The following is a 24,896-nucleotide window of genomic DNA, read 5'->3' as shown; positions in this document are numbered from 1 at the left end:
CTCCTGGTACATAACCATCCATTTATTGAATATATATTTATTAAACCTCTCCTCTGTGCCAAGAGATGTACGATGAATACAGAAGTGAACGAAGCTGAAAACATACCTGCTCTATAAGCTTCCATTGTAGTGAAGTAAACAAACCTAAAAGTAAGTAAGTGCATAAATAAGTCAATTTTAGAATTTGCTAAGAATTATAAAGAGAACAAACAGTGTGGTGTGATAGTGTGATTAAGGGAGGTAGACACAGGAGAAAGGGTGATCAGAGAAAGACTCTTTGATTAACTTAAACTGAGACATTAGCTACAAGAATAGGCCAACCATACACAGAATTCAGGAAAACATTCCAAGCCAAAATAGATGAACATAAAATGCTTGGAGGGTATAGTGAATTTGACCATTTTGAGGAACAGAACAGACAGCATTGTGGGAGTCAAGGGAGATTTTTATTTTTTAAGATGGGTGATGATGTAGGATGTTTGTGTGCTGATGGGAATTACTCACTGCAGGGGTGATGTGGGGACTAGTGTAGATAACAGAAACCCCTGTGATAGGATCCAGAGCACAAGTAGAGAAATTTGATTTTAGTAGAATCTGGGGCCCTTATTGCAATCTAACAAGAAGAAAGGCTCAGAAGGTTTGTAAAATTGCATTTAACTTTATGAGTTTTGCATTGGACATAGGAGGGAACTCCCCTCTGATGTCTTCTTGTTTGTCCAAATCTCTGTAAGGCAAAACCAAGGCAGATTACAAGCTTTTGATGCTGCCTCTATCTCTCCTGGCCAGCAGGGTTTAGAGGCAGTGCTTGCCAAGATCCCAGAGTCTAATCACTAGCTGTGTGGTGTCAAGAGACAGAGAACAGGATACCCATTTTGCTGGTGTAAATCACAGCTGTTAAATTATGGGATCCTCTTACAGTAGCAGCTTTTAAAATCATGGTAGTGATGGTGTTATTCTGGAGCTGGTACTTTCCAAATCTGAGGACAACAGATCCTTTGCATTCAGCCCAGTTTTGGTAGTCAATGTTGAAAGTTTAATAAATTGTTTTTATTTCCAGACTCCCGATGATTCCTCAAATTATTTGTCACTCTAGAACAGTGGTCAGCAAACTCATTAGTCAACAGAGCCAATATCAACAGTACAATGATTGAAATTTCTTTTGAGAGCCAAATTTTTTAAACTTAAACTTCTTCTAATGCCACTTCTTCAAAATACTCGCCCAGGCGTGGTATTTTGTGGAAGAGCCACACTCAAGGGGCCAAAGAGCCACATGTGGCTCGCAAGCCGCATTTTGCCAACCACGGCCCTAGAATAAATTCCTCCTGCTTAAATGACCTAGCGGGGATTCTCTTCTCTGGCCAATATATTCAGAATCCAAGATCAGTCATTCACAAGATAATAAAGTCACTCAGAATATGATAGGGATGGGGAGCAGGGGAAGAAAAATGTCAGTATAAGAATGTAAGGAATGTGTTGGTTTGTGGATGGCAGCAATAAGGAATGTTTACAGCTGATCCCATGACATGATATGAATTTCAACAGACAATGGCAAACAAGTAGAACATTTATCCTGCTTCCTGCCTCTAAGTTACATAGGTTTCTCAGAGAGAAAACTTCCTTCGCTTGAAATGTATCAGAAGCTCTCATAAGGAAAGGGGCAAGAGGGATTTCAGAAAAGGACAAATACAGGAGACTTTACTGTTCCTGTACCCTACAGTTTAAGAGGTGATAGTGAAAGGATTTTAGAGGGAATAGGAGATATGGGGATTTAGTTATGAACAGGGGTACACAGAAATTATATTCTGTGGGGAATGGATGATCTAGGAGCCATGGACTTCTCCAGATAACCAAGCTAGATCTATGGTGAGGCATGAGGGGGTTAGTCTTGATCAGTCTCTCAAATGAAGAAGGAAAACCAGTTCAAACTCATCATCCTGCTGTCCTTGATGCTGAGGCTGTGAGAAGTGCAGCCTGTTCTTGATCTGGAATTTCCAATGTCTTAAATCAATAAATGTATTTTCACTGTAACTCCTTCCCTAATCATTAAAGGTAGACTAGACTTCCTTTAATCCTGTTTCCCAGATTAGCACAAGTCAACAAGGAGCAGAAGGCTTCTTCTGAGTGAGAATGCCTTTCACACATCAAGGGGCTCTACAGGAGCTCCCACTGCACTGTGAGCTTCCAGAGACCAGAGAACCTGCTCTGTTCATCTGAGTGTTCCTTTCCTACCCTTAGCAACCACTACCATATCTGACATAGAATGAATGTCCACTAGTTCTTTGTTGAATGAATGAATGAATGAATGAATGGGACAATGAACATATTAGCAGAAACTCCCATCTTAGAAAAAAATAAGGTTGATTAGCATTAGGCAAATCTATACTCTTTTTTTTTTTTTTCTTCCTCACCTGAGGATGTTTTATATTGATTTTAGAGAGAAGAAGGGAGAGGGAGAGAAACATTATTGTGAGAGAGAAACATTGATTGGTTGCCTCCTTTACACATCCCTACCAGGCATTGAACTGGCAACCTAGGAATTGAACCCATGACCTTCCAAGTATATGAAAAGATGCTCCAACCGAGTCATATCGGCCAGAGAAAAATTCTAAATTTTAAATAGACTCTTTCTCCATTTCCAAGTCACTCTCTTCTCAAAAGTTAGAGAATTAGATAAATAAATGCCAAAAGGCAACTAGAGAACAGGAAGCAAGGCAGGTAGGAGCAGGATCTTAAAACAGTGCTCTATACAGCTCGAGTCTAAATACCTAACTAACTTCTTACTGGGTTTTAGATTCCAAGGAGAACTCACATAAATGTTTTGGCTTATAAGAAAAGATCCCGAGACACTATTGCGTGAGACACCATTGCGTCGGAGACCGAGGCACGGCGGGTGACTACTTTCTTTTCATAAACTTCATTTCGTTTTAACTAGCAAGAAGAGAGTCCTCTTTCCGTGCCTAGCACAGCCATGGCTCGTGGTCCCAAGAAGCATCTGAAGCGTGTAGCAGCTCCAAAGCTTTGGATGCTGGATAAACTGACCGGTGTATTTGCTCCTCGTCCATCTACCGGTCCCCACAAGCTGAGAGAATGTCTCCCTCTCATCATTTTCCTAAGAAACAGACTTAAGTATGCCCTAACAGGAGATGAAGTAAAGAAAATCTGCATGCAGCGGTTCATTAAGATCGATGGCAAGGTCCGAACCGATGTAACCTACCCTGCTGGTTTTATGGATGTCATCAGCATTGATAAGACAGGAGAGAATTTCCGTCTGGTCTATGACACCAAGGGTCGCTTTGCTGTTCATCGTATAACACCTGAGGAGGCCAAGTACAAGCTGTGCAAAGTGAGGAAGATCTTTGTGGGCACAAAGGGAATCCCTCATCTGGTGACCCATGATGCTCGTACCATCCGCTACCCTGATCCCCTCATCAAGGTGAACGACACCATTCAGATTGATTTGGAATCTGGCAAAATTACCGATTTCATCAAGTTTGACACCGGTAACGTATGTATGATCACCGGAGGTGCCAACCTGGGAAGAATTGGTGTGATCACCAACACAGAGAAACACCCTGGTTCTTTTGACGTAGTTCATGTCAAAGATACCACTGGTAATAGCTTTGCCACCCGGCTCTCCAACATTTTTGTTATCGGCAAAGGCAACAAACCATGGATTTCCCTTCCCCGTGGAAAGGGTATTCACCTCACCATTGCTGAAGAGAGAGACAAGAGACTGGTGGCCAAACAGTTGGTGAAATGAGCTGACGTGACATTAGAAGAGTCTTTGTACTTAATTAAAGATAATGCAGCATGGGGGCGGAGAGGGGGGAAGAAGATGGGGGAAATGGACATGCCCACTAATATGATAATTCATAACCTAAATTTCATTCCCTTTTCCTGTGGGACTTAACAGCTAAATAAGTATGACAGTCCTTTATCCTAAAGTCATTTTCACTTCAACCTCTTCCTTTTTTAATATACCTGAGTTAGTTCATTGTACTTTTCAGTTTGTAACCAGCTATCTGCTCCTGAAAAGCTCTTATTTCATTTATTTGTTTATTCCCTTTTAGTCACATTTCTTACTTCCTATCTCATAGCTGCATAGGCAATTACTCTGATGTATTGTCAACATATATTTTAATTTGTAGGTTTCTAGCAAAATAAGGAGTTTTGTTTTGACTTTATGTAATTATAATTGAAATGCAAATACAGATTTTAGTTAATAATGTATTAATATTGGTTTATTAAATGTAACAAATACACCATACCACTGTAGGATGTTAGTAATTGGTGAAACTGTTGCCAGGTACATGACAGCTCTGTACTATCTTAATTTTTCTGTAAATGTAAAATTACTTAAAAAAAATAATAATAATAAAAAGAAAAGATCCCATCTCTTTTAAGCTTCCTTGACCTGTGCAGGAACATTATACTGAGACTGTTACTAGTTGTATAAAAAAAAATAATAATAATCTTGCCTTAACCGGTTTGGCTCAGTGGATAGAGCGTTGGCCTGCAGACTCAAGGGTCCCGGGTTCGGTTCTGGTCAAGGGCATGTCCCTTGGTTGCGGGCACATACCCAGTAGGGGGTGTGCAGGAGGCAGCTGATCGATGTTTCTCTCTCATCGATGTTTCTAACTCTCTATCCCTCTCCCTTCCTCTCTGTAAAAAATCAATAAAATATATTTTTTTAAAAAATCTGAATTATTCCAAGACTTCCCCTTAATACAAAATGGTGACAGAAGATGTCACTGCTCATTGTGCCTTATATAATGGCTGTCAAGTAATGATTAATAACATTCTTCCTAATAAGGTAAAGTACTTCTATTTTGAAAAGCATGAGCATTTGGCGCCTGGCGAGACTGTCACAGAGGATGTGAATTGAAAACACAGCCATCTTACAACTGCATTCCATGACACACTACAGAACTTCTGAGGGCCTCACGCTCTTGACTCAATGGGAATTCAGAAAGGTAGGCATATTGAACTAAGCTTAATGTTTAAATTTTAAAAATATTTTCTCAACAGGAAGAAGAGTTTCCATGGGAATAGATAGGAGTTGGTGAAATACTCTTCTAAGTAGTTTAGAAATGGAAAATCAAGCATAACTTTGGTGCTTCGAGAGAAGTTTAGAGCAAAAGGATAATTTTTCTCTTTTAGCATTCACTCAGATGCCCATAAATGTGAAGCACTTTGTCTGCCAAAGCCTCTGCTATTACTAAAGCAAAATACCATGAGCTGGGAGGCAGCAGGCCTGAGAACCATGGTTACAGGGGTGACTTGTGGCACATGCTTCAATGAAACAAAGGAAATCCTCATGGCGGTTAAATAGAACAGCACTGGTGGCTCTGTTGGCGCACATTTTGAGGATTACATTTGCTATCAGGGACCTATATTGGGGAGTTACCCACAGAAATTTCTTCCCCTGGCTCAACCCCTAAATATTCTGTTCTGCAATAGAGGTAAAAATCCTGGCGTAACTATAAATTTGATGTTGAAGTGTTTAAAAAAATGCCAAATTATAAAGGTAAAAAGCCATCCATGCCTGCCCAGCATTTCACATTGACAGTTTCTTGCCCTGTTTTTGTGAATAGAAGGCTAAAGAAAAAAAGAACATGTGGATTTTTTAGATCAATAGACCCATGGAGAATCACATGGTGGAATCATATACTGGATTCCAAAACCCCTGAAATCTAAAGAAGTTGCCCCTGGCAGACCCTCTGACACACACAAACAAAGGTCCATTAGGAGTAAACACTGCCTATGTGACTTTTTCTTCAGGAACACATATTTTTGGATACAAAATATGTTTTCCTATGCATCAAGGCAATTAGCAGCATGGCAACAGCACATACAGTGGATTAAAAAATGTCTATATATTGGCCTACCAGATCAAAGAAAGTTTTAGAAAAAATCAATCAGGCCCAGAAATATTAGAACAAACATAATTTGCCATTAATGAACAGAGACATGCAGAGGAAAAAGACCTTCATGCAAGAATTAGGATGCCTTGAGGGAATAGTAGTCCAAGAACACAGCAAAGGATTGTGAGCTCTATGGGATGAAAATGGGGTTATCAACTAAAACAAGCATTAAGACAACATGCTGAAACACGATGGTGGGAAGGGACTTGTACTCTAACTCAAGCTGGGCTTTTAGAGATATTTTTTCAAATGGAAGCTGAAGTAGCCCAGGCCCACACTGACTGCCAAGTCCCAGGGGATCTATTTCTGGAAAACATTTAGGCCCCTTAATCTATGGGAGTTTCTAAGTAGAGAATGTAATTTATATTGGTGCCCATTAACTGCTTTGCTACCACAAACAGCAGAATAAGACATACTCAACTGTACAATTTGTGGGGATAGGAAATAGATTCAAATTTTACTTGTGCACTCCTAATAGGAAGTTAATGGGCCATCATAAAAGGCCATCCCATTGGAAGCCCACTTCAATTCAGTCCTGTGATATGAAGGAAGGTATCTGGTTATGAGTTTGGGATACTTAGAATCCCAAACTCAACCAGACATGGCTTTGGTTTATACCTCACTACACAACCATATTTTGTATGGGAAAGGATCATATCTGCAGTGAGGAGGCAATAAATACTCCAATCTCAACTTATGAGTTGTTTTATAATATCTCCTATATCTGTAATCATATTGTAAATTATTGGTGAAGTCAATTTCATAGTTGTCAATAAGGCCTACAATAATACAGATAGTAATGGTCAGATGTGCCTGGAAATTGAGTTTAAACCTCTTTAGGAAGATAATTATCATGAAGAGGAGTTCGTTTTAATTATTAATCAGTTAATTGTGGTGTTGAATCTATCTGTTCAATCTTATTACAGAGTCCAAATTACAGTAGATAAAAGTAGTAAGAAAAATGCTAACTGATGTAAAAACATGAGGAAACTTGTAGGAATTTTAAGATGGTTTAGCTGTCTTTTTAAATAGGTACCCAAAATAAGGAGTCATTTGCATGTTACAGATTTAGCACTTTACTGGATTATTGATGTGCCTCTGGTTTTGTGGAGGCCCAGAGGTTTTCACAGGAACAAATGATTTCACAATAGAAATGTACCTACTTAACCAACTCACTATGAAAGACTCACTGTGAGAGGAAAAGGAGCCAACACAGGCAGATTTCAGGCCTCCTGGTTTTCAAAGTTTTGTAAACATGCTGGTGATCTTTCAAGAACTGGAGACAAAGAGCATCCTGTGTAATCCAGGAGTGTGAGGACAAAGACACCTGAACTTGAGATTGCTTCAGAACCTTTCAAGGCAGATTGTCTCCTGCTCTTGATGCATTATATCCCTAGCCATTAATAAAGTGTTGTGTGAGTGTAAACTGTTTAAGTCCTGCTCAGCAGTCAAACCCTTAAGGTAATTACTGTAGTGCACAATTAATGCATCACGGAAATAGGCTGTGACATTCTAACAATTGAAGTAGAAGCTGTAAATGTCAAACTTGTAAATATTTTTATTTAAACAAAGTAACAGAACTACAATATTTTTTAGACAAAGTTAATACTGAAAACCATACTTCAGTATAGCAACACTCACTGTATCTTTATCTGCCATCAATCAGGTAGATTATATTTTAAGCATTTGAAAAAAAATCAATACAACTGTCCTATAACGGTAAACCTCTAAATTTTGATTGCATTTCCAATGAGTTGTAAATCTTTAATGAAATTATTCATTGACGAGAGCACCAAAAACTCTTAGCTTCTGAAGTTTTTAGTGATTTTCAGTTCTTAGAACCAATGCTTGCAATAACAGTTTAAAATGTCTTCCTAAAAACAAAGAAGAACTAAACAAATTACACAATAATAGCTTGAATAGTGTGAAGATTTGATTTGGAACTTATATATTGGAATATTTCAACAGATGTGGAAAATCTTTGATAGAGTTCACTTTTATTGAATAAATTTACTTTCTGTACTGAACAGAACAAAAAAAAAAAAGACTCATGAATAAAAAAAAAATTATACTGTGGTGTTTTGACTCGTAAAAATATTCCATTAATCCAGATCACCCCGTCAAGTGAAAAGGAGCCCAATTCCTTACATGGCTGCCTGATACCTGAAATGCAACAGGGTTCCATTAAGAAGGAAGATGGCTGAGTACAGAGGTAATAGCTACACAGGAAATCAAGAGTGTCTGCTACATTTCTTAACTCCAAAGGAAGTACTCATGTAAGTCAGCACCAGGAATATTTGAGAGACCAAAATGGGGGAAACGTTAATATCAAACATTTTAGGAATTTTAATGACAAATGAATTCTTTCGGTCTCTGCTGGTACAGACTCAGGTACAGAAATTTAGCAATCTTTGCTCATATTTCTAAATCAGTGATTGCTTTCTCATCTGTGGTCTTTATTGCTGATTCATTAAATACACTAAATTTTTTCAGATGTCAATGATAATTTTCTACCTCCAAATGATTAAGGTTTTCATCTTTTTAAATTGCTTCATTATCTTGAGTATCATTTATTATGCTTCACTTATTCACATAAATTTATTTAAATATTTTCATAAATTATAAAAAGGTTTTAATATAACAAAAGCATGTGTTACTCTGGACATACTTTTCTCAAAACAAAAAGCTAAAGGTATTTTTAAAGAATTAAAATCTAATAAAATTCTGGTAATAATTATAACTCACTCATAGCATTTACTATATGCTATGCATTATTCAAAGTTTTTATACATATCAATTCATTTAATATTCCCCAAAACCACGTAAGATAAGTAATTTTACTATTATCATTTTCAAGTGAAAAAACTAAGAAACAGATTAAGTTACTTATCCAATGCCAAAACATTAACAAGGGTCAGAGGTAGGATTTAAATTCAGGTAGCCTGCTTGCAGAATCCTCTACTTAATTAGCATAATCGATAACAAATACTTCTTAACATATATGGTGGGGTCTTCTATGAACATTAAATAGTTTCTTCCATCTGAAAAGTTTTATTTAAATAAGTTTTAAATAGTCTGTTAGAAAATATCTTCAAGTGACTTGCCATCACCTAATAGTAACTTAATGACCATTCAACACATTATTTTAGAATCCCTTCATTGAATGGCTCTGTGATTAAGTTGGGAAAACTCTATTGGTCATAAGGAAATGGCTATATTTATCTCTTGTTGTAATAGAAATTCCCAGGTAATTAAAACATTAAAAACAGACATCAGTGAGATGGTGGTATAGGAAGTCTCAGCCCTTGTTCCCCTATAGAAACACTTATTTAACAAACATATACCAGCGAAAATATCTTTATGAGATTTCTAGAATTCAGTTAAGAAGTTGCAGCACCCCACACTAGCACAGAGCTAAGAATATCCACATTGAAATGGGTAAGTTAATAAAGGAATCTTTTCTATATAATTGATTTGGGATCCTTTTTATTTTTGCCCAAACAATTTTCCTTTGTCTTACTTAGACACCATGTGTGTTTTTCATGGGTGTCTTGCTGTTAGCATTACCAATGAAAATTAATTTTATAAAGTAAAAATTTTCTAGATGTAATTTACTTATAGGATATTTTTCCTTACATGATATTACCTTACTATCCCCCCTTTTTTAATTAATGGAGGCTTTTGTAAATTTTATAATGCAGTCTTGATAACTTTAAACTTTAATTTTTTGCACAAAAATATGACTGCTTTAGTTTCATTGCATGTTCAGGAATTTTACCATGAGATGAACTACCAATAGAAATTTTAGTTACCACTTTAGGAACAGCTTTTTGTCCAGTACAATGAAATTTTCTTGAATATTCACTTATTTCAATTAGCCTATTTAAATTAATCTGAAAACTTGATTATTATTTTACTGTCAAATTTAATACTCTACCAACAATCTTAGTTTACCCTGTAAATATTAGTGGAAAGGATTATTTGCATTCTTGAGTAGGCCCTGAGCATTCCTGGTGCTAGGCTGGATTTAGATATAGGGCAGCTGCTGTCGGCCAAGTCTCTGTCTGTTACCTGGGTCCCAATCTGAGCTGGGCCAAGTCACTGTCTGTCACCTGTGTCCTGATCTGAGCTGGGCGTGGGAAGCAAAGCAGCCATGGGGGCAGGAGACCTCCCTCAGATGGGGTGAGGGTTCAAATAAAAATAAATAAATAAATATTTAAAAAAATAAAAAAATAAAATGTAACAACAACAACAAAAAAGAAAAGGGTAAGAAGAGCAATTTCAGCCCCTTCACACGCCAACACAGCTCACAGCTCAGCATCAGGAAAGAATGCCTCTACTCATACTTCTCTGGCGGGGCAAGTATGGAGAGAGAACACCCCCATTCATAACCTCTCTGGGTGGGACATATACAGAGGGAAGCTTGCATCCAACATTTTGGCTTTTCAAAGGGCTTCGCAAGAGACTGATTTCTGGCTTGGTTCACTTAGACCACTGGTGAAACTAACATTGTTTGGGTGCCTGGGGCCACTGAGAACAAATACGAGTGGAGAACACCTGACTGCAGCTAGTACAGCCATTACAATGGGGAAAAGATAGTCGGTTCAACATATGGTATTGGGACAACTAGATATCCACAGGCAAAAGAATGCACTTGGACCCTTACCTTACACTATACACAAAAGTAATACTCAAAGGCTTAAACATAAGTCCTGAAACTATTAGACTCCTAAAAGAAAACATAGGAGAACAGCTGTATATTACTGATCTTGGCAATAATTTCTTGGATATGACAAAAAGCACAGGTAACAAAAGCAAAAGGAGACAAGTGGGACTATTTCAAATTAAAAGCTTTTTCACAGTAAAGGAAACAACAGAATGAAAAGGCAACCTATGGAACGGATCAAATTATTGAAAACCATCTATCTGATAAGGGGTTAATATCCAAAATATAAGAAAATGCCCAGCCAGCATAGCATTGACCTATGAACCAGGAGATCACAGTTTGATTCCTGGTCAAGGCACATGCCCAGTTGTGGACTCGATCCCCAGTGAGGGATGTGCAGGAGGCAGCCAATCAATGATTCTCTCTCATCATTGATGTTTCTCTCCCTCTGCCTTCTTCTCTGAAATCAGTAAAATTATATTTTTAAAATATATAAGAAACCCATACAACTCAAGAGCAATAATAATAATAACCTGAATTAAAAATAGGCAAAGGATTTGAATAACATTTCTTCAAAGAAGACATACAAATGGCCATCAGGTATATGAAAAGATGCTCAAGATCACTAATTATCATAGATATGGAAATAATTAAAATCACAATGAGGTATCACCTCACTCCTGTTAAGATACTCATTATCAAAAAAAAAAAAAAAAAAAAGAAAGAAAGAAAAGGAAGGAAAAAAGAAGGAAGGAAGGAAATTAGTGTTGGCAAGGATGTGAAGAAATTGGGACTCATGTTCACTGCTGGTGGAAATGTAAAATGGTAGGTCTGCTATGTAAAACAGTATTGAAGTTTAAAAAAATTAAAAATATAACCACCATATGATCCAGCAATTCCATTTCATGATATTTATGCAAAAGAATTGAAATCAGGTTCATGAAAAGATATTTGCTCCTCCCCCATGTTAATTACAGCATTATTTACAATAGCCAAGAAGTGGAAACCTAAATGTCTGCCAATGGATAAATAGATTAAAAAATGTGGTATATACAATGAAATACTTTCTTTCAGCCATAAAAAGAAAGAAATTGTGTCCTAAGCTACCATACAGCTGAACTTTGAGGACATTATGCTAAGTGTAATAAGCCATTCACAGAGGAGAAATACTGCATGAGTCAAATTACATAAAATATTGAAAATAGTAGAACTTACAGAAGCAGAAAGTAGGATGATGGTTGCAGGGCTAGGGCAGGAATGGGGAGTTGCTGTTCAGTGGGTATAGAGTCCCCTGTTGGCAGAATCACCCAAAAGAATGGAGAGATCAGTTAGCGTCAAAGCTGGTGTAATATTGAATTGTTTCAAAAGCAACATATAATTGATGCCAAGTAAAAGCACTATTTACCCATTAAAGTATGGCACTATTGAATAAATGAAGTACAACTGAAACATTAAAAACATAAAAGGAATAAAAGGAATGATTTATCAGAAATAAAACACTGAACTTATATTTGTTTTAATATATTTTTATTGATTTCAGAGAGGGAGAGAGAGGGAGAGAGAGATAGAAACATCAATGATGACAGGGAATCTCTGATCGGCTGCCTCCTGCACGCCCCCTACTGGGATTGAGCCGGCAACCCGGGCATGTGCCCTTGGCAGGAATCAAACCTGGGACCCTTCAGTCCGCAGGCCAGCATTTTATCCACGGAGCCAAACCGGCCAGGGCAAAACACTGAACTTTAAATCAAAAGCTGGGTTTTTGCAAGTAACTTGTCAAGTAATTTAATCTCTCAAAATCTAGTTCCTTAAAGTCACCTCGTCCCCCAGCCTCCGTGTTCAGTCTGGTTCTGGTCCGTTGGCTCCTCTGCCTGGGATGCCCCTCAACCCACTCCCTGGTCTGGGAAACCTTCCCTGCACCCAAAGCAGGGTATGTCAGCAGTCTCAGAGTTCATCCACATCCGTAATTCCTTCCCAAGTTTTTGGTCACATCTGTGTGATTTCATTCAACTTGAGAAGGAAAAAAACAAAACAAAAAAAAAACTAGGATTAAAAGGGCCTCTTCTCACAGTTTGCCTTAGGAAAGGTCAGCCTCTTCTCAAAATAGGCTAAACGCCTCTTAGGTTTAGCCCATGAAATCAAAGAGGAATTATGTATTCAAGGCACAGCTAAAATTAGATCTCAGAGTTCACCATACTGAAATGGTAAACAAACAGAAGACCAGAATCAAGAAATAGACATTAAGCAGGAACATGATTCGGCTGACCAAACAGATGGCCGACAGTTTTCACTCTCATTTCTTATTGGGGCACAGGGCAGAGATCCAATCAAACACTAAAGTAAAATGCAAGGGTTCCAGTACTCAGTGGTGTAGGATAAGGTGTGGGCCTGGGCTCTCCTGGACTGGAACTAATCCAGTGGAATTCAAGGGGCTGATTTGATGGAGGGCCAGGCATACTGGTTGATGCGTACAAACCTCAAAACGGACTTTCTCATTTAAGCTCCACAAGTGTCAGGGCTCCAGTCTTTTCTTGTTTTTCCTGTTGTATTTCTGGCTCTTATACTCTTACTACCTGGTCCCTTATTGATACTCAATAAATATTGGTTCAATAAATGTATATTTAACTTGCAAATAAGGTTTGAATATTGGCTCTTAATAAGTGTGTTCCTATGATTAATCACTTAATTTCTGAAGCCTTCATTCCCATATCCTTGAAAGGGGAATGATAATATACCTCTCAGATACATATGAGGTTGAGATAAGTACCTAGCAGACTACATAGCATATAGAAGTTGTTAAATAAAATTGATCTGTCTGCCCTTTGCCTTTAATGCACTGTTCTAATTATTGTGACTATTATTTAAAGCAATATTGTGATTTTTTAAAACATAAAGATGATCCTTTTTTAGGATATTTGCTTAGAGCAGTGAAAAATTCTCTCAATTCTTTCCCATTTAAATGAATTTCAGTTGTGGGAAATTTTAATATATTTATTTATTTACTTCTTTTTAAGGAAAAATAAAAATATACTATTTCTAGATAAGATTTCTTAGTTTGTTTAATTTTTAGCATTGATTTTATTTATTTTCATTTTTTAAAATATATTTTTATTGATTTCAGAGAGGAAGGGAGAGGGAGAGAGATAGAAACATTAATGATGAGAATAATTGATTGGCTGCCTCCTGCACGCCCCCTTACTGGGGATCCAGCCCGCAACCCAGGCAAGTTTCTTTGACTGGAATTGAACCTGAGACCTTTCAGTCTGTAGGCCAACGCTCATCCACTGAGCCAAACCAGCGAGGGCAGCATTATTTTTCTTATCCTTTGAATTCCTTGTAAAATCCCTTTTTGTGAGCAAAGAGGCCAAATCCAAGATACCCACTGGCTTCTGGCAAATGGTGTAAGTATAGGATTCCAGAACTGTCATCATCACTCTCAGATGAATCTAAATTTATCTACATATGCATATCTCTCAGTCACCTACAAACTGATCTTTGCCAGTGGCAATCATAACAGAATTCAGGATTGCTGACGATTATTTTGTCTGTGTGGCAGCTAACACTGTGTAAGTGTGCACTTTCAAAGTAATACTTGGGGGATTCAAAAACAATGATGAATTCACAGCTGTATTTCTTTTTGTACATAATTAGAGCCTTGAGAAATGATCCCTTTTCATATGAACAAGATTCTCTGCAAGAAAAGACAGATGGAGCCAAGAAGGCAAATAAGAATAGTGTGATTTGACAATGATCATTGCAACATGCATCATATAAATGTATACAAATCTTTCCCAGTGTGGGTTGTAAAGTAAAAGAACTATGTGTACTGTGGTAAAAAATTAAACTCCACATTTCCCAGAAAAATATTAGACTTGCATCATATTTTAAAATTTAAACAATGTTATTCAAGACATTAATAAACTTAAGAATAATTATTCTAAATATAAGAATGACTGCTCTGCTAATGATGGTCTTGTCTAGCCAATGCACTTGCCTCTACTACTTAGATTGTAACAGGGCTCTGCTTCTCTCCTTACATCAGAGAGCAGGTGCCTGGGCTAAGTATTTTTTACTGCAGAGGCTGGCTCAGGTGTGGTTGCTAACAAGGTGGACAAGTCAGAAGCCATCTCTGGCTTTTTCCTAAGTGTATTAGCAAAATAGAACCTCCTCTCCTTCTTGGGACACAGGTGTCATAGTCCCACCCATGAAATGGGATGAATACAGGACAAAATGTGAGAATTCTCGAGGTCAACTCCAATGTTCAAGTCCTGAGTCTTCCCAGTGCTGCAGGTTCCAGGGGCTCCACCATCAACAGTATGAGCTATCCCAATATCATTCTAATAAATCTTCCATTTTTGCTAAAACCCATTTGAGCTAGATTTCAGTGCTTACTAATAAAGCGTGTGTACAAGATTGCCACAGCTGTGCCCTGGCTCTTGGAACCAGTTACCTTTCAAATTAATGGGTCATTTTGTATTTATTGGTTTGAAAACTAAAGCGTGGTGGCTTTCTGTATTAGTAGTACACAGAAGCGAAGTAGATCATGCTGTCTTGCCAATCAAATGAAGAAAATTGGTTTGAAATATTTTTGCCATAGAAGAGACTATTTGAAATTTATCATGCATTACAGGAAATGGGACTAGAAATAACTCCAATTGATGTCATCTTTGTGTAATTTTCATTTCTGCTCCCATTTCTCTAGATACTATGTCAAGAAAAGAGAATAGCTGTAATCTTTCAGAATACAACAAAATGCCTGTATATTTTTATTTGGATGTGCAATCCCCTGTTTTCTTCTAAAGTGAGTTGCCCCTTGATAGAATGCCTTGCTTGCTGAACTGGATGATAAACAGAAAAATGCAGGAGAGGACAACCTAAAGAGAGATGGCACAAGAGCACATCTGGAATAAACAAATGGCTGTAAGCAACAAAGAAAGAGAGGCTAGGAGGCCATTGGTAGACCTGTGGTTAAGGTGGATTTGGGATAAAGAAGAATTGCTACAGGAGCTTGGAAATGTTGGATGGGACTTTGACCAGGCATTGTTAAGTATAATACAATATTGCACCTCTTTCTCATTTATTTATCCAAAACATTCTCAGTAAAATCCATATTCCTTGCTAATGCTTTGTGGAGTTGGATTTGCTTTGCAGGTTGTGACAAAGTGCCATTTCCTGATTCAGTGTGGTCACAGGGGTGGGGGGACGACCCAAAGGTTTCCCATAAAGACTTGGTCACATCTTTATTCAGTTGTAAATCATAATTATCCTATCTAATAAAGAGCAAATATGCAAATTGACCATCATGCTGTAACAAGATGGCTGCACCCACAGCAGAGGTGGGGATCCCGTCACAAAAGATGGCTGCGCCCACAGTGGAGGCTGAGTTCCCCTAACGAGCCTTAATGAGCAATCAGCAGGGACCTGAGGCTGTACCCCCCCCCCCCGGTAGGGCTTAACAGGGGACCTCAGGCCATGTCCCCCACCCACGGGGCTTGACGGGGGACCTCAAGGCATGCCCCCCGCCCCGGCCCGGGCCAGGGGACCTCAGGCCGTGCACCCAGCCCCAGCACTAGGCCGGGAGACCTAAGGCTATGCCCCCTGCCTGGAGGGGTTTCACAGGGGACCTCAGGCTGTGCATCCTGACCCAGGCCAGGGGACCTCAAGGCACGCCCCCTGGCCCGGGCCAGGGGAACTCAGGCCGCGCCCCCCACCCCAGTGCTAGGCCAGGCGACCTGAGGCCCTGCCCCCTCACCTGGCAGAGCTTGACAGGGGTGGGGCCAGCTGGGTCTGGATGTAGCCCAATGTGGGTAGGGCTGGCCAGGGCTGGGTCTTGCACGATTTTGTGGCGCATGTGGGTGGGCGGGGATTTGACTCTGGTTCCCATGGTGCGCCCCAGACTCTGACAGGAGGAAGCTTTTCATATACATTTTACTAATTTTCTTTCATTTCTGACACTTCTATTATAGAGAAAGGGCAGATAGCAATATTAAAATATTTCATCTAATTAATTCCCTTTTAATGTGCACGATTTTCATGCACCGGGTCACTAGTTCTTAATAATATAATAATCACTGCATAGGTCTGATCATAAGACACTTACAACACTTCCAACTTAAGCTCCACATTTTTGAACTGTTTGTATTAAGTATTGTCAATTTTTGAAGGGAGGAAAATTAAGTGACTGTTCTTTGGTTCTTTGAAATGGGGGGGAAAAAAACAACATGCTGAAGGCACCACCTACAATCTTGAAGTGAGAAATAATCTATAAAGGATTTTACCCTGGAGACTTTGTCAAAGGCTGTACTTCTTAAAGACACTAATTTAAATGATCATTACAGCAAAGTGCATTTAATTACATATGGTAGCAGTAGCTTGTGTCATTTATTTGTAAACAAGAACACCATTATGAAGGTGTCTTTTTGCCCCTTCTCTTTCCCGTGGAACTCAGCACACATTCACACAGTCACAGTATACTTAGCATCAATTCTATATACCAAGTGGTTTTTAACGTTTCTGGGAACAATTGTAGGGCCATATCCTAGCGATGAATGGTGTAACCATTCAGAAACTGGAAAATTTCACTTAGAATCAGGATCTTGAACAGGGAAGTTACAATAAGAGTCTTGGTCTTTGCCACAAATCTTTCTATCTCTGCCCTATTTTTCTCTGGTTTCTTTCACAAACTGGGGAAAATAAAGAACCAAACCAGGAGTTCCTGGAGGATAGAATGATAACTCAATTACCATTGCATCTTCTTTTTCAGGAATACTTTTTAAATATTACCTGACTAAATGTGTTGGTGATTCAGTAAAATTTGTGCACATTAAAAGGGAATTAATTAGATGAAATATTTTAATATTGCTATTTGCCCTTTCTCTATAATAGAAGTGTCAGAGATGAAAGAAAATTAGTAAAATGTATATGAAAACCTTCCTCCTATCAGAGTCTGGGGCACGCCATGGGCTCCAGGAATTACCCTACATTCTATTCAAACTAAGAGATGGACAGATAGATATGGAAAGAGAGAGGCTCATAATTTATATTATAGAATGAGTTGTGACAGGAAGCTTTAGATAGCATTGATATCTCTATGGAAAACCTGATTATCTTCTTTGAGAAGTTTAAAATATTAGCATTAGTTTTTTTCCCCTTTTCTCCTTTCTTCACCACAGTGAAAATATACCATAACCTGTGCCATAAAAGTACAGGGTTCTGAGTAATAATCAGTAATTTGAATACTAATGTTTCTCTATGCTATATTTATAGGATATATATATCCTTGGTTCAAATAATTCAACCCTGTAAGCAATCTAGATTTCAATAAGTTTCAGTAAAATTATGTAAACAGCTAGAAGCTCTCCAAATCCAATAAATAATGATATTTCTACAAGTGCTTTATACTATTAATAGGCTTAGCCTTAACTAGCCAATTGTTACAAGGACCATGCTGTTGTCATAGCAACTTTGGAGAAGGTCATGATGAATGGCAAACTGAGTTTGTGGTAAGCTAAAGAGATAATTTAATAGTGACTGCAGTGATGCCTGCTGGGAGGACAATGTCAAAACTTAGGAGACTGTGCTAATTTCCCAGGTGGTAGGCTTAATCTAATCAAGCTAAAACAGAATATATCTGAACATATATTCCTTTCATTCACTCCATTATTACCTACAGCTTTGTTTTAAATAGTTGAAGCTGGTAGTATATGAATAACATAAACTACATTTCTACACTTTCAAAAAATTTTTTTCACTTTCTTCCAAATGTGGGCCAATACATATCTTTATTTTTCCTATTTATAGTCACTGGTCTAGAGAAAGCCCATATCTTTCATTTATAACAAAAGTCTCCACTGAAACAATTATCTTACATGTGGCACATGGGAACTGAGCACAGAGTAGCTTCTCTTCAAATGTGTCTCCTTATTACTTCAGAAAATGAATATCCTTTAGCTTTTATTCAGCAAGAATTCAGACCAAGTGCACAAAAAGGTAGAATTATATTAGATGCAATAAATGTTTTAGTAATGATGATCTAATCATTAATAAATTGGCATTAAAAATGAGATCTCATTATTCCATAGGCCTTGCTTTTATCCTGGAAGTTATAGCTACTGACATTTACTGGAGTCGCCTACAGAATAATGGAAAACAATATAGAATATAACAACATAGTCCACTTTTCTCAACTAGAAGAGTCCCTTAAAAGAAGTTGTATGTCCCATTTGAATTATGTGAAATAAACAAAAATTCATATTTTGAAGTCCTAACCCCCACTACCTCAGAATGTAACCTTATTTGGAGATAGGTGGGAAAGGTAATTAAGTTACAGTGAAGTCTTAAGGTGAGTCCTAATTCAACACAACTGGCATCCTTAGAAGAGGAAATTTGGACACAGAAACAAAACTTAGACACAGGGAAAACAGCATGAAGACCCAGTGAGAAGGTGGCCGGCCATCTGTGAGCCAAGAAGAGAGACCTAAAAAAACAAACAAACAAAAAAAAAACAACAACAACTCAGCAGACACCTTGATCCTATAACAGCAAGAAAATAATTTTTTGTTGCTTTAGCCACCCCATCTGTGGTACTTTGGCAGCCCTAGCAAATGAATATACTTGGTAAATGCATTGTTGCCTTATAAAGGTGGATCCAATTTTTATGTGTTCCAGTAAACAATTTTCATAGTTTTAATGCATTAAGTCAGATTGCGAAAGTAATATTATTCTTACTCCTAAATTAGGAAAACAGTTAGAATTATATCTCTGCATATTGGAAAAAAACACATATCTAAAGAAGCGTTGTATTCTTATTTAAGGACTCCAACTGGCAACATAATTCAGATGCAATTAACAAGTTCTTGGAGAGCATAGATGTGGGTGGTGGTATCTAAAGGGAGGCTTTTTGATGCTGAGCTGGAACCAGGAATAGAATTCTTGTATCTCATTGTGAAACCGGAGACAGCAATATTAATGGAAAATTCTTGAAATAATTATGGGAGACATGGTTTTTTTATGTCTTATGTGAGTAGCTTAAAGTATTCATTTATTTCCATGTGATGAATCTCTCAAATACATAAAATCATTTTCACCCCAAAAAAGGACAGTCAACAGGTCTATTTCTATGTGCAGCATTTTTTGTTTTCACTAGTCAGAATATTGTTTAGTCAAAGTTTACAATCATTCCGTCTCAAGGTATATCAAAGCCAAATAGATGAAACAAAGTAAAATGTAAAATTATTTTAAAATGTAATGGTAGTTCCTTGCTACGAAGATGAAACTGTCTGAATCTACCATCACAGAGTCAGCCCTGCTAACTAACGCACCAGGCTAGAACAAGCTTCCACCTTCTCCATCTGATCCCCACAGCCCTCATGGGAGATCAGGAGTTTATCTCTTTGCCACAGGCTCCAGGGAACATTTAGAACTGGACTGAGGCAGCAAACTGAAAACAAAGGAATGGAGAGAATCCTATATAATGAAGAGCTAATATGCTAATTAGACCAAACAGCAGAACGACCATCCGGACGACATTCTGGACGACCGTCCTGACCACCTTCTGGATGAAGCCGGGCTGCGAGGGGCTGCGAGGGGCTGCGAGGGCTGGCTGAGGCAGCCGGGGCTGCAAGGGCCCAGCCCCTTGCATGCATTTAGTGCATCAGGCCTCTAGTATTTTCATAATGAACAATGAGTATCTCAGCCTTCTTCCCCAGACCTGCTCCCAGAACGACTGTGCAGGAGACCGTAGAGTTCTTTTTCGGAGAAACTGAACTGTCTCAGATGTGTGCTAGGCCCCATGGTGGGCAAGCTGCCTGATCACCTTGGAGTGAAGTGCACCAGTTAACAAGCCCCATCTCCACTCACAGGTCTTCCAAGGCGCATCTTAGTCGTTCACGCTTAAATATGAATGGTTAGCTACGGAGCTACCAGACAGACATTTGAGGAGGAGCTTCCAGTTGAAGGAGAAAGGCCAAAACAAAGAGGGGGAAGAAAGGACCTGAAGAAAATGATGACAATAAATGAAGGAAAAGAAAATTTCAAAAAGAGGAAAAACCTATAATCATATCCTTGGAGAAGAGAAGATGTCATGCCCGTAAAACCAAAACAGGGGTGAATAAGAAAGAAACCAACACTGGGCAAGAAAGAGCCCTGGTTTTAAAATATAAGAGAACTATTTCAATAGAAAGATTGATATATAAGATCAAGAGAAACACACTGACTGGAGTTCCTCGATGGTTACAGCATCAGCCCTCACACAGAAGGGCCACAGGTTCCATTCCCCATCAAGGGCACATACTTGGGTTGCTCCCCCACCCCACTCCCGCCCCTGCAACCAGTCATGCATCTCTCTCACATCAATGTTCCTCTCTCTTTCTTTCTCTCCTCCCTTCCGCCCCCTCCCACTCTCTCAGAAAAGAAATGGGGGGAAAATATCCTTGTGAAGATTAACAAAGAAAATCATCAATAAATAGAAAAGTAACAGAAATTAGAAAATTATACCAAGAGAGGCAACGTCTCAATATGACTTCCAGAACAGGAAAACAAAAGAGAAGAAAATTATCAAAAACAAAAGACAAGAAATACTTTCCAGGGCTCAGACCTGGGCTGGCAACCCCACACCCTCTCCCGTGAGCCTATTAGGGCAGGTGCTTTACCACTGTGTCCCTCAGTTTACCTCTGTAAAAGGAGGGCAATGACAACACTTGTTTGAACTGGGATGAGGATTCTTACATAGTCTGACACCCAATAGGCATTCAATGAAAGCAGCACAACACATAGATGCCTGAGGACTTTCGGGGTTGGGTAATTCAGAGGCAGATAATGAGCTAACCGGGTCATTTCTGCTTTGGATCTAGTTGAGAGGCTGAAAAGTATATGTCTACAGGTCAGCTGGCAGACTTAATGAGTTAGGAGGGATGGATGTTGGAATGAAGGCGTGCCCTGGCGGAATGACCAGGACTATGAAAACGTGCCACCTAAAAGGAGCAAAAACTTTTCAGCAAAAATTTGGCCATGCAGAAATATAAGCCTTCTAGATCAGATTCACTTTTTTTTTTTTTAAGATAACCTGATTTTCTAATCATCTAATTTAAGTCATAACAAATTTGCAAATCATTATGTAAGCAAAACAAGACCCATCTTCAGCAGTGTGCAGCCCACCGCTTCCGATTTAGCAGTCTCTGAGGATGTACAGCCTTGAGCAGCCATTATCCCTCAATCTTTCTCTGTGTGGCAATTAATAAAAGCATCATGCCCAGTAAAAACATCCTTATTACTGTCCATAAGAAGGACTATCGCATGAGCTGTTTATTTATTGGTACATGAAAGTAGCTCTATTTGAAGTTGATGGTATTAAAGAAAGGGACACAGAATCATTTTCAGGATTTGTAAGTACCAGGATTCTTTAATATGCCAAGCACTGCTTAATGCTTTTTAATAACTGAAGAGTTCATTGATAATCTTACTTCTTGGTATAATTTTCTCCTATAATTCTGACATTTACTGAAAAGCAAGATTTAAGCTTCTGTAATCATAGATAATCTTTTAAGTCCTCTTCTAAGGTCATTTTAATATGTTTTTGAGATGTTGCAGCTAGTTGTTGAAAATACTTAAAGTCACAGGCAATATGTACAACAGATGGTAAATAAAGTAAAACACTGAATAAGAAATAATTTTCCCTTGACCTTGTAAATTTAACTCATGAAAACGGAGAAAAATTGAATATCTAATTAAGAGCAATAAATTACCACTTCTCTGTCCACCATTAAATAAAAATATTAAAATAGTTAATACCGGCCCTGACCAGTTTGGCTCAGTGGATAGAGCATCGGCCTGCGGACTGAATGGTCCCAGGTTCGATTCCAGTCAAGGGCATGTACCTTGGTTGCAGGCGCATCCCCAGTTGGGGGTGTGCAGGAGGCAGCTGATCGATGTTTCTCTCTCATCTATGTTTCTAACTCTCTATCCCTCTCCCTTTCTCTCTGTAAAAAATCAATGAAATATATTTTAAAAAAATAGTTAATACTGTATGTCAACTATAACTTTAAAATAAATAAATAAAACAAATATAGTAAAAATGTATTTGAGCTGAATTATAAGGACCAATCTCTAGAAAATAGTTCTGTCTATGAAACATAAAAACTTTCTTTTTTCTTTTGTTAATCCTCACCTGAGGATATTTCTCCCATTGATTTTTAGAGAAAATGGAAGGGAGAGAGGGAGGTGGGGGAGAAAGACAGAAAGAAAGAAGGAGAGAGAGAGAGAGAGAGAGAGAGAGAGAGAGAGAGAGAGAGAGAGAGAGAGAGACGATGTGAGAGAGACACATCAATTGGTTGTCTCTTGCATGTGCCCCAACCAGGGTCAGGAATCAAACCTGCAACCCAGGTATGTGCCCTTGACCAGGAATCAAACCCGCAACTCTTTGGTGCATGGGCCTATGCTCTACCACTGAGCGACACCAGCTCATAGCTAAGGATGAAATGAAAGTGAATACCCATTCTAAAAATAATTTTAGAATCCTCAAATAGATAATTATCATGCAAAGTATTATGCAGACATGAAAAAGTATCTCTGAACACTTAAAAACATATAAACTAAAATCACAAGATAACCAAACATTAGCAGTAAGCTACTCTCTAAAATCCTAAGTGCATTCATAAAAATCTGTCTTCTAGCATTCTTTAAAAAGTATTATCACTCAATATGGCCACTTGTCTCCATTCAGACTTTTTAGAACAGAGATTGTCCATTTGCTTACTGTAGTCTAATAACTGCTTTCTCTTCCTCCTACTATGGTAGAGTTGAGTTGTTGTAATGGAAGCCACATGGCCAACAAAGCCCAAAATATTTACTATGTGGTTCTTTATAGGAAAAAATGCCGATCCTTACAACACTAGGAGCATATATTAGGGCAAAATTTATTATTTGTCCCTTTTGGTACATAGAATCCTAAAGAACAGGAACACTACTAATACTTCTTTCATATAATCCATGGCATTTAATTATTGGGCCAATAGCCTCTTTTTTTAGGACAAATGATGAAACTTCTAGGTACATGGGAAATGACTACTGTCATCTGTCTGTGGCCAATATATTTTTCAATGGGTTCCCTATGAAATACCATAATGATCTGGGAGATGTGATCTATAACAGTGGATTTCAGCATTTTCTTACTGTGGATTTCTTTTTTTCTCAAATAAAATCTCACTCTGGAATGCCAACGTACAGAACAGACAAGAGCAATACTGTCTGCAGTTCCTCTGAAGGGAACCAAAGGTCTGCCACCCCAAAATATACTTTTCAGGATACTGATTTTAAGCTGGTTTTTAAGAAACAAAAAGACTAAGAAAGAACCTTTGACCCTCCCTTTTCCTGCCTAAAAGAAAGGCCTACTTCAGGGAGTGAATCTTAGCGTATTTGCCTGAGCATTTTGAATGACATGTGGTAGACAAAAAGGATCCATGCTGAAGCCTGTTCTGGATCCCTCGACCCCCTCCATTCCCTATTGTTTCTGGGTTGCTTAGCAGGAATCTGTTTGAATTGCCTATTTCTCCTTCAAAATCCTGGATCCCTGCCCTCCTTCTCCTCTGTCCAGAACCTCAACTGCCCAATGCCTCTTTGGGCCTTAGTAGATCAGCCTAAAATGTACATTCATAAAATAAACTTTAGACATTTTCTCCTGTTAATCTGCTTCTGTTGAATCTAATTATTAGACCAGCTAGAAGAACTGAGAAGGTGGGAGGAAGAAAGTTATATATATATTTTTAGCCCTCATCCCTCCATGGTTTGGCAGAAAGAAAGGAAAAAAAAAAACAAAACTCCAGAAAGTCATGAATGTTAGAAAGCATTGCTTGCAATGGACTAGAAAATTGCGAAGTTATTATGGGCAATAGAACTAGATCATAAACAGAGAAAAATAATTAATTACTTTCTTTTAACTCATTGTCTTCTAATAAAACTTTACAACAGAAATTGTCACATAAGGAGGCAGTATATTTTAAAGGATATTCTCATGGAACTCAATATATTTCCCACTAACTAGGACATGGCCATGAGGGCCGAAATAACCTAAATCATTCTGCCTCATTAACCCTAATACCTAACAGGTCCCAGCATTTTGCAACTCAACTAGGCAGTGTTTATTGATTATAGGTAAACTCTAGTCACCACCAAAGAAGATAGCCACATTTGGTTTATAGTTTAAAGCAAACTTAATAAGCTAAAATAATCAAATCCTCAAGATTTGAGAAGTAAAACACTGACTATTGCAAAGGCAACCCTATATAATAAAAGGGTGATATGCAAATTGACCC

At 38.3% G+C, this 24,896-nt stretch overlaps 1 protein-coding gene across 1 annotated transcript; it reads left to right on the top strand.

Annotated features, from left to right (window-relative positions):
- The first annotated feature begins 2,848 nt into the window (after positions 1-2,848).
- Positions 2,849-4,013, top strand: LOC308244826 (small ribosomal subunit protein eS4-like). The gene has a single exon (XM_080661109.1). It carries the CDS (start codon positions 2,969-2,971, stop codon positions 3,758-3,760), a length of 792 nt encoding a protein of 263 aa, XP_080517235.1. The 5' UTR covers positions 2,849-2,968; the 3' UTR covers positions 3,761-4,013.
- The last annotated feature ends 20,883 nt before the right edge of the window (positions 4,014-24,896 follow it).

This window comes from Plecotus auritus, assembly GCF_963455305.1.
Source record: "Plecotus auritus genome assembly, chromosome: 3".
Taxonomy (NCBI): domain Eukaryota; kingdom Metazoa; phylum Chordata; class Mammalia; order Chiroptera; family Vespertilionidae; genus Plecotus; species Plecotus auritus.
Note: the sequence above shows the minus strand (reverse complement) of the source record. Positions and strands in the feature narration are given on the sequence as shown.

Bases quoted from the DNA above. Each gene is read 5' to 3' on its own strand.
- LOC308244826 (XM_080661109.1), top strand. From the start codon at position 2,969: ATGGCTCGTGGTCCCAAGAAGCATCTGAAGCGTGTAGCAGCTCCAAAG.